Source organism: Arvicola amphibius, chromosome 12 (assembly GCF_903992535.2).
Source record: "Arvicola amphibius chromosome 12, mArvAmp1.2, whole genome shotgun sequence".
Lineage (NCBI taxonomy): Eukaryota > Metazoa > Chordata > Mammalia > Rodentia > Cricetidae > Arvicola > Arvicola amphibius.
This window is the reverse complement of record NC_052058.2, coordinates 12,030,521-12,044,482: the sequence shown is the minus strand read 5'-3', so window position 1 is coordinate 12,044,482 and position 13,962 is coordinate 12,030,521. Positions and strand designations below refer to the sequence as shown.

General features: G+C 45.9%; 1 protein-coding gene across 2 annotated transcripts in view; it reads right to left on the bottom strand.

Moving 5' to 3' along the window:
- Positions 1-13,962, bottom strand: part of Mia3 (MIA SH3 domain ER export factor 3) — a 41,336-nt gene that overhangs the window by 24,733 nt on the left and 2,641 nt on the right. For both annotated transcript variants that reach the window (XM_038348496.1, XM_038348493.1), the window contains exons 2-5: positions 12,764-12,897; positions 9,230-9,316; positions 3,425-6,131; positions 660-1,013 (exon numbers count right to left, since the gene is read on the bottom strand). In XM_038348496.1, the coding sequence (XP_038204424.1) occupies positions 660-1,013; positions 3,425-6,131; positions 9,230-9,316; positions 12,764-12,897 (3,282 nt within the window). The remainder of the gene's footprint in view (positions 1-659; positions 1,014-3,424; positions 6,132-9,229; positions 9,317-12,763; positions 12,898-13,962) is intronic.

Sequence of the window (13,962 nt, the reverse complement as noted above, 5' to 3'; positions counted from 1 at the left end):
ACTGAGGATTTTCAAAACAAACACCTCTTATCTCCCACCAATATTCCCCGTGTGCTGTAAACCAAGGATTTACAATTATAAACGTCACTCTGGTCTGGACTCTCATTCCTGCACTGTTTCCTAAAAGTATTCTTTCAAAATACATCTGGACTCCTTTGCAGCATCTTTAAGAAACTGTATTTGCCTTATGGAGGAGAAAAATCAAAGCAGCAACTGAATTCTGTAGCTATTCAGAGGATTGGAGATGAAGAGGAAGACCCAGGACCTGGGAGTTCAGACTCTTAGCTGGTGCCTGTCAGCTTTTCCTGGGGCTTATCTCATACAGACTGCTCTCCCCGGGCCAGCACTTAATGTGCTGTTGTCTTACGGAAGGCTCTGCTTTAAAGCGTGTGGCCTTTGAACGACAAGAGCTCAGGTTCACACTGAGGTGATTGACAGCGGCTGGGTATAGCCAAACACTGGTCTGCAGTGACGGCCCCTGGCTTCTTTCCTGTTTCGACCTCATGCGTCTGAACGCTTGCTTTTCTGTTACTTGTGGAAGATTTTTAAATCTTATACACACCTGGATTGCCCTGTCTTTCCTGCGTTTGAGAATAAAGCCTTAGCAGGCCTTCTTTACAATGCATGTCTACTTTGTAGAGAAAAATTATAAACTTTACCTGGATCTATGTCTTTCTCAGTATTTGATTTCTGTGACACCTCTGAGGCACTCACGTGCCCAGTCATGGGTTGATGCACGAGATCAGGCTGTTCCGGAAGTGGCACACTGGTCACGGGTTGATCCAAGAGACCAGGCTGTTCCAGAAGCGGCACACTGGTCACAGGTTGATCCGAGAGACCAGGCTGTTCCAGAAGCGGCACACTGGTCACAGGTTGATCCGAGAGACCAGGCTGTTCCAGAAGCGGCACACTGGTCACGGGTTGATCCAAGAGACCAGGCTCCTCTGGAAGCGGCACACTAAGATCTCCTGTGTTTTCTTGTGGTAAGTTTTCCTGCTGAGGTGGCTGCACCTCTGGAGAAGAACACATGGGGAGGGCTTGATCAGAGAGCCACCAGCACTCCCTCTTCACACAGCCCAAAGCCCTAGCTCACATATGCATGAGTGAAAAGGGAAGCAGGAGTTTTAACTTCTTCCCTCTACATTAACAATGACTGACGTGCAAGTTTACAGAGAAGCCTTCACTCCACAGTGTTTCAGAAATGCGTTCATGGAAGAGACTCCACTGATTTGCCTTGGCAAGCCAGCGTGTGCCCACATAGACATGGAGACGATAATTGCAGTCCACCACGGAACACGGGAACCACATATGGAATATAACCTCCTTCATACACAGGTGGCTGGCTTTACAGAGCTCATATAGATACGGGCATTCTGCACGTGGGTAGCTTGCCAAAGTGTCTTTCAAATCCTATCAAACTACTGCCAAGCAACAAAGAATAGGTCCACTTCCTTCCCTATGAGCCTGAGTGTCTCTTTGCAGCCTAGTATTTTCCATCAGAAACTAAAAAGAAGATTCATCTTATTTTACGTGTGTGGGTATTTTGTCTGCATGTACCTATATGTATCATGTAATAAGCAGGGCCCACAGAGGCCAGAAGAAGGCAATAATATCCCCTAGAACTGGAGGTGTAATGGTTGTGAGCTGTCATGTGGGTGCTGAAAACAGAACGCAGCTCCTCCGCCAGAGCAGCCAGTGCTCTTAACTGCAGAGTCATATCTCCAACCTGAATTTTCCATCCTTAAGCAAAAGCTTTGATTTTTTTTTTTAAAAATGCTCACTTCTCCCAGGTCTCAGGAAAATTAGTACCTCTGTGAAAATAGATGTTCCTGTAACTCTATGCCCACTATATTTGCCTGCAATGCAGCTACTTCTGTTTGCAAAGCGTGGCTACCCAGAACATAATGTGTAGCCAGGGATCAGGAGCTGATGGCAGGGTATCCTGGGGTCAGTTCAACAAATACATGTTCCTATTTGTCCACTGATGTTAAAGCCCCTCAACCTCGTTCCGGCCTTGATTAACCTAACACAAGAACCCCTGGGCCCAGTGAAGCATAACTGGAGTAAGTCACTGTCCCCAAGAAGCAGGAAACAGCAGGACACCCACAAAAGATAGAAATTACGCAGAGTGAAGGAACTCACGCAAGGCATCCATTTAATGAGCTGTTTTGGCCAAATTCTGAATAAAACACAGCTATTGCTAGGAAACTGTCCAAGATGCATGCATAGCAAGGGCTCTCAGTCACTCAGGGAATAAGGCCAACGAGTGGAAAATGGGATTTCATGAAATTAAATAGCTTCTGCTCAGCAAAGGAAGCAATCAATTAAAGGAGTATGACAGAATAGGAAGAAATGTGCTCCCTACACATTCAACCTAGACTATCCAAAGAACGCAGAAGGCTAGGTAGTAACCACATGTCCGGCCTCACCAGCCACCAGAGAAACCGAAGCTACACTGAGCGTCTACCTCACCCCACTCAGAACTGTGGTCATTAAACAAACGCTGGTGAGAGTACAGCAAACGTGAACCCACATCTGTTGCTGGCAGGTATGCAAACTAATCCAGCTACTGTGGCCATCCAAAAACTAAAAGCAAATCTGCCGTAGGAACCAGCTACGTTACTCCTCCTGACTATTCACCCAATGAACTCCAATATGACATAACCGGGAGAAACACTGCAGATCAATGCTGGCTACCACCCTAGTCACGACGACTGTGTTACGGAAACAACCTAGGCGTCCGACAACAGAGGGACAGAGAAAGAAAATGTGGGACATACACATGGTAGAATCTTTTCTGTCATAAAGAATAAATTATATCATTTTCAGGATAATGGATGCAACCGGAAATCACCATAGTAAGTGAAGTAAGTCTGTCTCCAAAGGACAGACAGACATCATATTTCCTCTCATTTCTGGATCTCAGGGTTTAGACAGGTACATAAAATCACATAGATATCATTAAAGTTGAAACTTATCTGTCTGCAAGAACAAAGATGCATCAGTGTTAACAAATAACTGTATGAAGACCCTGTGTTAAATAAAGGCCCTTTTATAACCTTCCATGAAAGCTGTACTTTGTTGAGAGTTTTACTTTGTGAATTATTTTCTTGGGTATATATTTAAGAGTTTTATAAAGTTTCCTTTTGGAAATGAAAACCAATTTCAGCTCTCCCATGGAAGGGAAAAAATTATTGGGAATGTGAGACCATCTGCATTCATGGTCAGTCTGAAAGGAAGCTGGATGGGGAAGCCTTGTAGGTCTAGACCCCCTCCTTTACACACACGGGAAGTGTGACCAGAATTTTACACACAGGAAATGAAGCACTTTAGTATACTCCCACTCCAAAAGTACAGCCCCTCCCCGCCACCCTGCTCCTGCTTCCCCAGCCTAACTCCACAAGGTCAAAGGCAGGTCCTTTACCTTCTACTGGTGCAGCGCCACCCTCCTGATTAGGTGGAGGTGTTGCCAGTGGGGCCGTCTCCACTCCAGAGTGTTGGTACCTGACAAAGTAGATCAGGTCCTGCACATCATCCAGCACCGCAGCTTCTTCTAACAGGCTGTTCTCTTGTGTCCCCAGATCTCTATTTTTGTGCTCTCGAGTATCAAGCATATTCTCTGCCACGCTTAGGATTCGTGACTCAGCGGCACGGAAGACTTTATCTAGGACTTTTTCCACGTTGTAGGGCAGACTGTCCCGCTGCGCTGACTTCAACCTTATGGACATATCCTGCAGCATGCCCTCCAGCTCGTGGACATCAAAGTACTTCAAGAAGCGATGCAGGGACTTCTGGTCCTTGAAGAAGCTGTTGATGATGGGCAGGTCTTCCCGGATGCTCTTGAGCACTATGTCGGGAATTTCAGGTGTAGCTTGTTGGGGCGGGCCATCCCCAAGGTCCTCAGCACCAGGCCCCCAGCTTTCTGAGCCTCCAAGCGCCTCAGGATCCTCAGGCTCCCCCTCTGAGATTTCTTCTCCCCCAGGAATCTCCACAAGCCCCAAGGTGTCGACTAGCTCCTTGGGGCTGTCGTTTTGTAGGTCATTCGGATCCTGACTCTGAACGGCTTCCCAAAAGCCTGGAACGTGAGCTGCCATCTTCTCGGGAGGGCCGTGGGCTTCAGACGGCCTCTGAGCTCTCACGTCTGCCAGGGGGCTTTCTTCCTTGGCCACCACCTCACTGCCCGACTCCTCGCCCATACCATCTGCCTCTTCCGACGTAGCTTCACTCTTTTTTCCAGCCTCCAAAATCATGTTAGGTGCTTGTGTGTTTTCTTCAGTGTCAAGATTAAGGGTTCCTACAATGACTTTTTCAAAAACCTCAGAGCTCATATCTGACCTCCTGTGGGGAACGCTGGGGTGCGTTTCTTTAGACTGCCATGCACTGACAGCATTTTCATCCTCCAGGAGCTCCTCAGGGGGATCGTCGTCCTCCTCTGCTTCCGACCTTTGGCTTTGGACTCTGGGCACTTCCGGGCTATCGGCCTCCTGTGTCCCCTGCATGACCTGGGGGTGAGGTGGCTCCACAGTTGCAGGGTCTTCTTTGCCCTCTCCAACAGCTTCATCTCTCTCTTGCTGCTGCCAAGGAAGATTTCTTCCCAGAGTAGGAACTTTGTCCCCCAGTTCTCTCGAAAGGCCAGTTTCCTCTGGAGAGGGGAATCTAGGTTGATTCTGAAATCCCTCCCACTGGCCCACTTTTGGCTCACTGACGGAAGCACCTGAGACTTCCGTTCTGTCCTTGGGTGCATCCGGCTGGGTATCTCCTAACAGTGGCGCAGCATCCAAGGATTCACGTTTGCTGTGATTTCCCATCTCTGGGCTCCCCACAGCTCTGTGTACCGAGTCACTCTCTACGCCGTCTCTGGTCTCTTCTTCGTAGACTATTTCCTTCGAGATATGAATAACTGGTTCTTTTAGGCCATTTTCTTTTTTTTCAAAGACGGCTTTTAATGTAAACTCTTTGCCCTTTTCAGCAGCTGGCAGAAGATCAAGCTTGCTACTCTGAGGTTGGTAAGTAGCCGCCGTTTCTGACTCTGCAGCCTCTGATTTGGGCTCCTGGTGTGCCAGACCTCTCCTGGATTCCTGTGGTACCTTCTCTTCTGCTGTAAGGACAAGGTCTGGCTCTGCTTCTGACTTCTCACCATTTATTTTAGAGTCTTCTACAAAGAGGTCATCTTCCTCATCCTCAGGGTCCACATGGCCAGCTGTTGACTGTGGCTTCCTCTGATGGCTACCTGAAACCAACACACCCTCCTTGTCTTCCACCGGGTTAGAACTCTCTAAATCCACCGCACCTGTTTTTCCTTCGCCTCCTGCGACAATAGAGAAGAAAGTATCCCCCAAGCTTGTCAATAAATTTTTATTGTCATTTTGGATGTCAGGAGGCAGAGTAGGTTCAACTTTATCCTCTGCGCTCAGGTCCTTATCTGATGCATATTTCTCCATCACAGGCTTCCCGGGGATTCTCTCATCATCTTCACCTGCAAAGGATAGTAGCGGTAGCTCATCGTAGTTGTTTGCGTTCTCCTCTTCTTCATTCTCCATTGGGTAATATTCAGCATCCAGTTCTTCATCGAAATCATCTTCTAACGAAGTGACCAGTCTGGTGGCCTCGTCGTCAGACACCAGCGCATCGGCAGTTGAGCCAAACTTGGTTTTCAAGTCAAGAGTCATTTCTGTTTTCAGAACTTTGTAAGCATCTATCTTCTCCTGATCCGCGGGGACAGGAGAACTATTGCTGGTTCTGTTTTCACTTCCTGACACTTTCAATTTATCGTGTAGCATTTCCTCAAAATTGTCCAAGGAAGACCGCACTCCCTGAGCGTGATCCGCTGCACTAGAGGCAGGTGGGTGGCTCTCCTGAGCTGGGGACTGTTCCTGCAGTTCCTCAGTGCTCTCTGAGAATGCACCTTCTCGGTCCCCTGAGTCAGCTTTGGCTAGCTCAGGCTCAGGTGGGGGGTCAGGTTCAGGGCCCTGAGCCCCTTCAGGAGATTTCACACCCTGCTGAGAAACTTCTTCAGCTTTCTTAGACTCTTCTGGTACAGAGTCCTCCAGTTCCAAAAACCCTAGAAGTTCCTCTACATTATAATTATTAAAATCGTCTCTTCCACCATCGAAGCAGACAAAATCTGTCTCCTGTATGGAAAAAAAAAAAACAGAAACATTAGTGTCTCAACAATCAAGTGTCCCAAGAGCACTTATACACAGGACAGAGATAACTACGAGTTTGTGCCTGGTTCCAGGATGTCTTTGAGCCAGGGTTTGGCTAGTGCTGGGGGAAGGAGGGGGGATATCAGGGTGGAAGCCACTTTCGTTCTCCCTTCCTTGGGAGAAGAATGACTCATGTGGCTGGTGAGCTTGCTTGGCCCCATTCCTGGTTTCTGTTTGGAAAATAATCTGTTCCCCCACGCTGTCAGTTTAGGGGGACAGTTGGAGGCTCCCAGTTGGCCAGCTCTGGTGAGGTAAATCTGTCTTATTCTACACTGCAATTATTTCTGCATTTGTCAAAAACCATGTCATATTCTCTGAAAAACACAGTGAGTAAACAAACGGAGACATGTTATCCTCCCTCTGTGTGACTCTGTGTTTCTCCGTTTGTTCTCAACACTTGCTGACGGGTGGCATTGTCAGCTTGGCAGCGTTTATAACTGCTAAGGAGACAAGCCTCTGGGCGTGGCTGTCAGAGTTTCCAGGGGGGTTAATTGTCAAGGGCAAGCACACCTTGCATGTGGGCTGCACCTTTTCCTGGGCTGAGGTCCTAGACGATATATGAAAAAGGAAGCGATCTTAACATCAGAATTCATCTCTCTGAGCTTCTGGAGCATAACACAAGATGAGCGGCTGCCTTGCTGGGCAGTGGTGGCGCACGCCTTTAATCCCAGCACTTGGGAGGCAGAGGCAAACGGATCTCTGTGAGTTCGAGGTCTGCCTGGTCTACAAGAGCTAGTTCCAGGACAGGCTCCAAAGCTACAGAGAAACCCTGTCTTGAAAAACCAAAAAAAACAAAAACCAAAACAACAACAACAACAACAAACAAAAACAAAACAAAAACCAAGATGAGCGGCTGCCTCACGCTCCTGCAGACAAGACTCCCCTGCCGTGATGAGCTCTATCCTCAAACTGTGAGCCAAAACAAGTGCTTCTTTCTTGAAGTTGCATTTGCCAGAGTATTTCCCCAGGGCAATGAGAAAAGTAACTAACATAACAACGGAGGAGGGAAGTGGGGAGACCTGGATGGAGTCTTCCCATTTCTAATGTCTGTGCTGATGACCTGGATGCTCAACTCGTAAGGATCTGTCTGGGGAGCTGCAGGACCATGCGTCTCTACTATGTCCTCTATGCCGTATGTCTCTGCCCAGCCAGCTAGAAACAGGCAGAATTAACTGGCTGTCATGTCCTAAGTCTGCATGGATTTTTGGAACATATTTTCCTGGACTTAGAAATACCAACTTAAAATGTATTTTATGGCAGATAGGTGCATAGAGAGTGAGAATTTAAAGCAGCGCTTCTCAACCTGTGGGTCATGACCCATTTGAGGGTCAACCAACCCTTTCACAAGGGTCACCTAAGACCGTCGGAAAACACAGATATTTATATTACAGTTCGTATCAATAGCAAAATTACTGTTATGAAGTAGCAATGAAAAGAATTTTATTGTTGGGGGTCACCACAGCATGAGGAACTGTATTAAAGGGTCGCAGAATTAGGAAGGTTGAGAACCACTGCTCTAAAGGGATGAAGAACGCTGTCGGAGGGGATCTCCACTTTTATTATTAGTGGAACAACAACTTGAAAACAAAACTCAGTACAGATACCTTTCTGTGAGTTAGAGTTCTCAGCAGTGATGAATATCTGTTTTTAAGACTATTCATAAGTCTGCATTCTTCCCTTTTCCCACAAGTAAGCAATCTGGTACCAAAGGAATCGCACACAGTATTCTGGCGAGGCCTGGCCATTGCAGAAGAGGCTAATAACTTCCTTTTTCTCATCACATACACTTCTGCGCCATCTTCTTAATGTCAAGAGCAGGGAGATGAGAAATAGAACCCAGAGCAGGTGAGGTCTCGGGCCCCATGAGCCTCTCCCATTCTGCACAGCCTTTGTCAAAAGAGAAGTCCACCAGGGATCATGCTATAACGTGCCCTGAGATCGAGGACCGTGAAGGCCCTGGATGGCTCTGCAGCACTGATTACAGCCTCACCCCACCCAGGAACTACCCTCGGTCAGCAGCTTCGTGCTCTACGGCCACTTGAAAGACATGCCCAAAGTGACTCAGGCATCTACTATTCCCAAAGAAATGGGAGTGATGGGGATAAGTGGGAATAATTGGGAATGAGGATTCTAGAACAAAATATCATTTTAGACCCAAGACCACTGTAAGCTGTGTGCCATGAATGTAGAGCGAGAGCTAGAACCTTACAGATTTAAGACTGGACCTCAATATAAAGCCCTTAGCATCACTTTTCCCAGTCTGTGACTTAAGTAGTTAATCACTGAAGTCAGGAAAAAAGCCTTTGTACGAATAGATCTACACGCAATTTAGAGTCTGAGTAATTGAACCTGATTTCTATGTATTTAAAATGTTTAGTACCCAGTGGGTAGTTTTCAAATCAGGACATCACTTTTTGCCTGTAAAATAAAATTATTTACCTCTTTGATAACTAAGTACAAAAATATTTTTCTTCTTTTTTTGTTTTTTTTTTTTTTGGTTTTTTTTTTTTTTGAGACAAGGCCTTGAATAGTTCAGACTGGCCTTGAACTCCTGATCGATCTCTCTCCACCTCCCAAATACTAGGATTATAAGTAAGTGAGAATCATTACACTTGGCTAATGTATTAAGTTCTTAAGTTTCACATGCAAAAAAAAAAAAAAAGAAAGAAAAAAAAAAACAGAAAAAGCCCTGCTTATCAGTCTATAGTCTGTTATAAGAATATCAACCTTAATATATTGAACAATTATCAGAATGCATAACTCCTCCAAATGCTTTTTAAATGTTCTTCTCTCTCAGTTTAGTCTGATTCCAAATTAAAATCTGATACACAAACGTCGGGTTGTTTTTCCCCATCCAAAACATATTCGCTGCTTTCAAAAGAGTTCACTGCACCTTTTAAAAGCTGTAAGGGAAAATACAATGTCTTGCCTAAAACTGCCTTCAGCTGGCACTACCAATACCACCAAAATTTTAATCAATTACAAAGAACATATAAACAAATTTGTAACTGAGAACAACTTACATCTGCTGGAACATGTAGTTCCTTTTCCGTGTATTTGTGAAGAATTTTGATCAAATCCTTTGGAAAATATCCAAAGATTTGTCCAACCTGTGTGAAAAAAAATGGACAAAGGGACAAATACCAATTAAGTTCTGTATAAGAAATCAAAGGAGAGAGTTCTAGGAATGACAGGAAATACACGGACAAGAAAGAGCTAAAATTACCCTGCAATGACTGTGCCAATGAAAATTTATATTGTTAAAGCAACAGTTCTCCAAGCCGTGTTTTTTTATATATCAGCACATAGCATACAGTTAGAAGTAGTTAGAGATCTATATAAGAGAAGCTTCCTGAAAACTGTATGGCCAAGACTTGGCAAACCAAAGCTAACCAGAAACACGGTTCCAAGTGATCTCTGGCAAGAGTTTACACGAGCACTGGACAGCACTGCTCATGAACCGCTTGTTACAAGTCTCCCCTAAGTCAATTCACAGCAGCCATGGGAATAAGCAGAAGAAAACGAGACTTCTGAAACGTATGAAACGTATACCGCCACAACAAACAATATCTCTTGATACCAAATACTATGGTAGCTTTCTCCAAGAACAGTATTTAGAAGTATCTGGGGGGATTAAATAAAATTATGACGTGATACATCCTTACCTACCTCTCAGACTTGAATTCCATGTGAAATGAATCTACAGAAAATGACCCCAGTCTTTCCCAGCACGCATAACTAAGAGGTATGAAGTGTGCAGACAGTGAATAAAAGCTCCACCTGAGAAGTGTCCTTCTCTAGTCACAGCCTGAAAGGAAGCAAAGGCCTGTTCCCAGCCAATAAAGCAGACTGACAGACAGACCAATAGGACAGTCACGGGCACAAGAAGAAGAAAAGCCACCTTATCACTGGTTCTAAAATATCGCCATTCACCGGTGTTCTTGGTTTATCTGGAGACCATCTGGAGGCCATGTTAGTAATAGAAAAAAAGCCCCAAAGATTAGATAAGACCTGGAGCATTAACAGCTACAAGACTGGCAGATAAACCCTGAAACTCTAGGAAACAAAAAGAGACTGTTGGATGGGAATTAAGATATGAAGACAAGTCATTCTGAAGATGAGGGAGACTAGCTAATTCCACAAATGTTGAGGTTCATGAAATGAGAAGGGAGAGAGCAGAAATACATGCCGCCCATCTGCAGGAATCAAATGCTATAGAGGCTGGGCTAGAAAAGAGAAGAAATCAGAGAAGTGTGAAAAGGAAAGGCAAGTCCCTTCTTGATCTGTCAACCAGGGCCACAGCTTACATAAAGCTCCACCATCAGAGGCGGGTGCTTCCCTCTCCTACCGTCTCATGGAATCACAGGCTCTCGCAGAAGTAATTCTTACGTCTAATTTTGCTTCTGCGTACTGTCCCTGCCAAAGTACTGCTGATTTGATTTGGGGAATGCCTCACGAGGGTCAGTTCTGCCTGAGCTACTGTGAGGGCAAATCTAAGTAAGCGCTATAGTACCCTGTAAGGAGATACTCGAAAAGAAGGCAGAGAAGACACGTGGCTAGTGAGCTGAGACACCAGCTGGCTGGCAATCGAAGCAGTAAAATGATGTCACAGGAGCAGGGTAAACAGAGTCCCACCCCAACACATATCTATCGGCCGAGATCACCAGGCTGGGTGCTAAAGCAGGGATTCTTAAGGGGGTAAGGTGAGGACTTGGGCTGTAGACTCCTTGCCTATCATGTAGAGAGTCTTGGTTTGATCTGAAGCATTACACGACACAGCAGCACTGGGGAGGCAGAGGCAGGAGGATCAGAAGCTTAAGGCTAGCCTGGATACCTGAGAGCCTGCCATTAAGGGAAAATAAAAGCAGAGAGGGAGCCGTGATGCAGAAGGAAGCATCTGTCTAGAGGTGCAAATGCTAACAGGCTGATCTATCCAAAAGCCCAGAGGCAGGGAAGGTAGAAGGATCTCGTAACTACCGTGTAAACAAATGGAGCATAGGTATATGGGGAGCAGCTCCAGAGTCAAGCCTATCCAGACACCCACTGGGGAGACACAAGAAAACAGCACAGACTCTCCCTCATGTCCGTGATGCCGCTGGGAGGCTGTCTAAATAAGAAGGCTATGCCCCACGGCTCCTCACTTTAAAAAAATCCCCCATAGAAAGCTGAAAAGAAAATTTTCTCCCTAGGGGGCTACTAGAACCTTATTCTGTGTTGGTTATTTGATGTTTGATTGAGAGTGAACACTGTCCATGGTTGGGAGTGAAGCTGTTTCTAAGATGGAACTATCCCACGGGACATCACAGGCCCTTCAGTCCACAGCCTTCTACAGATCAGCCCTCTTCAAAGGGCAAGGCAGCCCCTATGCTTCTCAGCCAGGTCACTGCTGGAGAGTCTCCTTAAAACATACAAGAGCCTGACAGATTCGGTCGTTGTCGGCCATGTCTCATACTAAGAGGCCCAAAGAGTGTCAGGAACAGAATCCCAGGGGAAACTTCTAGGCACAAAGCAGAGCTAGGAAAAGATACCTCAGAAGTTACAACCAAATAAGACCCACAGTGAATACAATATTTCTCCTTTAGTGTGTGCCTGTCTACATGTGCATATGTCTGTGTTCATGTATGTGCATGTTTATATACGTACAGTGTGTGTGTGTGTGTGTGTGTGTGTGTGTGTGTGTGTGTGTGTGTGTTGAGTGTGTATGGGGATGCATATGTGTGCAGGCCAGAGGACAACCTCACTGTCATTCCTCAAGTGCTGTCTACCTTATGGTTTTTGGTTTGGTTTGGTTTGGTTTTTGTTTGTGTCTTGAGATAGGGTTTCACTATGTAGGCCAGGCTGGCCTGGAACAGGCTATGTAGACCAAGCTGGCCTTAAAATTACAGCGGTCTGCCTGCCTCTCCCTCCCTCACATCTCACCTTGCATTTTTCACTCTCCAAGTAGGTGAAGCTGGGCGGCCTACGCGTCCTGCTGGTCTACCTGTCCAGGACCTCCCAGACTCCGCATTAAAAGCTCACCCACATAAAGCTTGGCTTTTTAAAGTAGGTTCTGGGGATCAGACTCAGATCTTGGTTGAGCTATTTCCCTAACCCTGCTTCAGCTTTTTGAAAGATTTTTTTGTTAACAGGGAAAAGACATACAAACTTTAACCCTGAACACCTTAAGTGCTATCTTGTATACTGCTTATAAGATTAAGTCTAATGATAACAAATACTTCCTTCTTGATGCAATGAACTTTTAAGATTTTTCCGGTCTTGGCCATTTTGACTTGAATTGAAGTTGTACAGCTTAATGTATAACTGTGGGGCAACAGCCAGAACCAGTTCAGTTCTGCTTTGGCAACCTCTGTCTGCTGCTGTTGTGTTTCAGGCCTGACGCTTGCTAGGACCCGTAGGGTTGTCTCGCCCCTCTGTGTGCTAGGCCTGAGGCTTGCTAGGACCACTAGGGCTGCCTTCCGTTTACAGTCGAGGAAAGACACTATCAACAGCATTTAAATCTGCAGCACTACAAACCTCAACAAAAGTAAGGAAATAAAGGTTTTCATGGTTCTACTTACACTCCCAGCCCAAACTTCAGGGGATCCCCCTGCAAGTTTGTAGTAGACATGCACATGGTCGCCTTTCTTAAAGCTCACAAAACGACAGTCAGGGCCTGTGAAGTCTCCAAGGGCTTCAGCACGGTACATTAGCACTGTATTCAGGGAAAAAAGAACAAAACAAGGCAGCATTAGGATTTGACTTCTCACAGCTTCCCACACGCAATTTAAAAAAAAAATACAGGATTGCTTGTACCCCAAGCTGGCCTTACACTTTTTTGGGAGCCAAGGATGGTCTGGAACTCCTGATCCTCCTGCCTTTACCTCTCAAGCACCGGGATTGTTGCTGGCACCTGCCGGATCTCAAAGCCGGGATTTGTGTGTGTGAGGCAAGCCTTACCAGCTTAAAAAGCTCTTAGAGATTTTTTGGGAAATACATGAGTCCCATTGCAGACAACAATCAAGCCCTCCCAGTACTCTGCTGGAATGGATTTCAATTCACATTTTCCAAAAGTCAGAAATCCCTAGAGCCTCACGGCTGTAAGTCCCATCATCCGCTATAATCAGATGAGGGAATGTTTCTACTTTTCTCTCTGGCCGTCTGAGAACCCAAAGACAACGCGTCGGCCACCACAGACGGCTGCTCTCAGGTCAACTCTTTGTTTCCCTCTCTAATCTTCTAGTGCCCCCCATTCCCTTCTGCCGTTTCATCATCATAAAAGGCCTCATTTTGTGGATGTGTAAATGCAGGTGCAGGTGCTGACTGGTTTAAACATAGCTAACTGTGGGGATAGCAGGGAGCCAGAAAGAACGCCTAGGAACCCCCAAGGGGTCAATTAACTCGAACCAACCGCTAACAGGCACTACCTGTAAAAGGCTGCAGCAGCCCCTGTGCAGCAGTAAACACTGTCCATCTCATTTGTGGCTAAGTTGTCTCTGCACTGTGTCTGGATGAATTAACAGGAAGGCATACTATCACACGCTATTAGGAATCCAATCAATCACAAGGCAGTGTTTCCTGAGCAAATAACGTTGGTGTGTCAGCATTAAGAAGGTTTCTAGCCAGGCCTGGTGTCGACCTGTAATTCCAGTATTCTGGAGGCTGAGGTAGGAGGATCATAAATTCAAAGGTCTGACTGAAGAAGAGAGGGAGTTCAATACCCAACCCAGGTAACTTAGTATAAAAATGACCCGAAGATGTAGCTCAATAGTAGAATGTT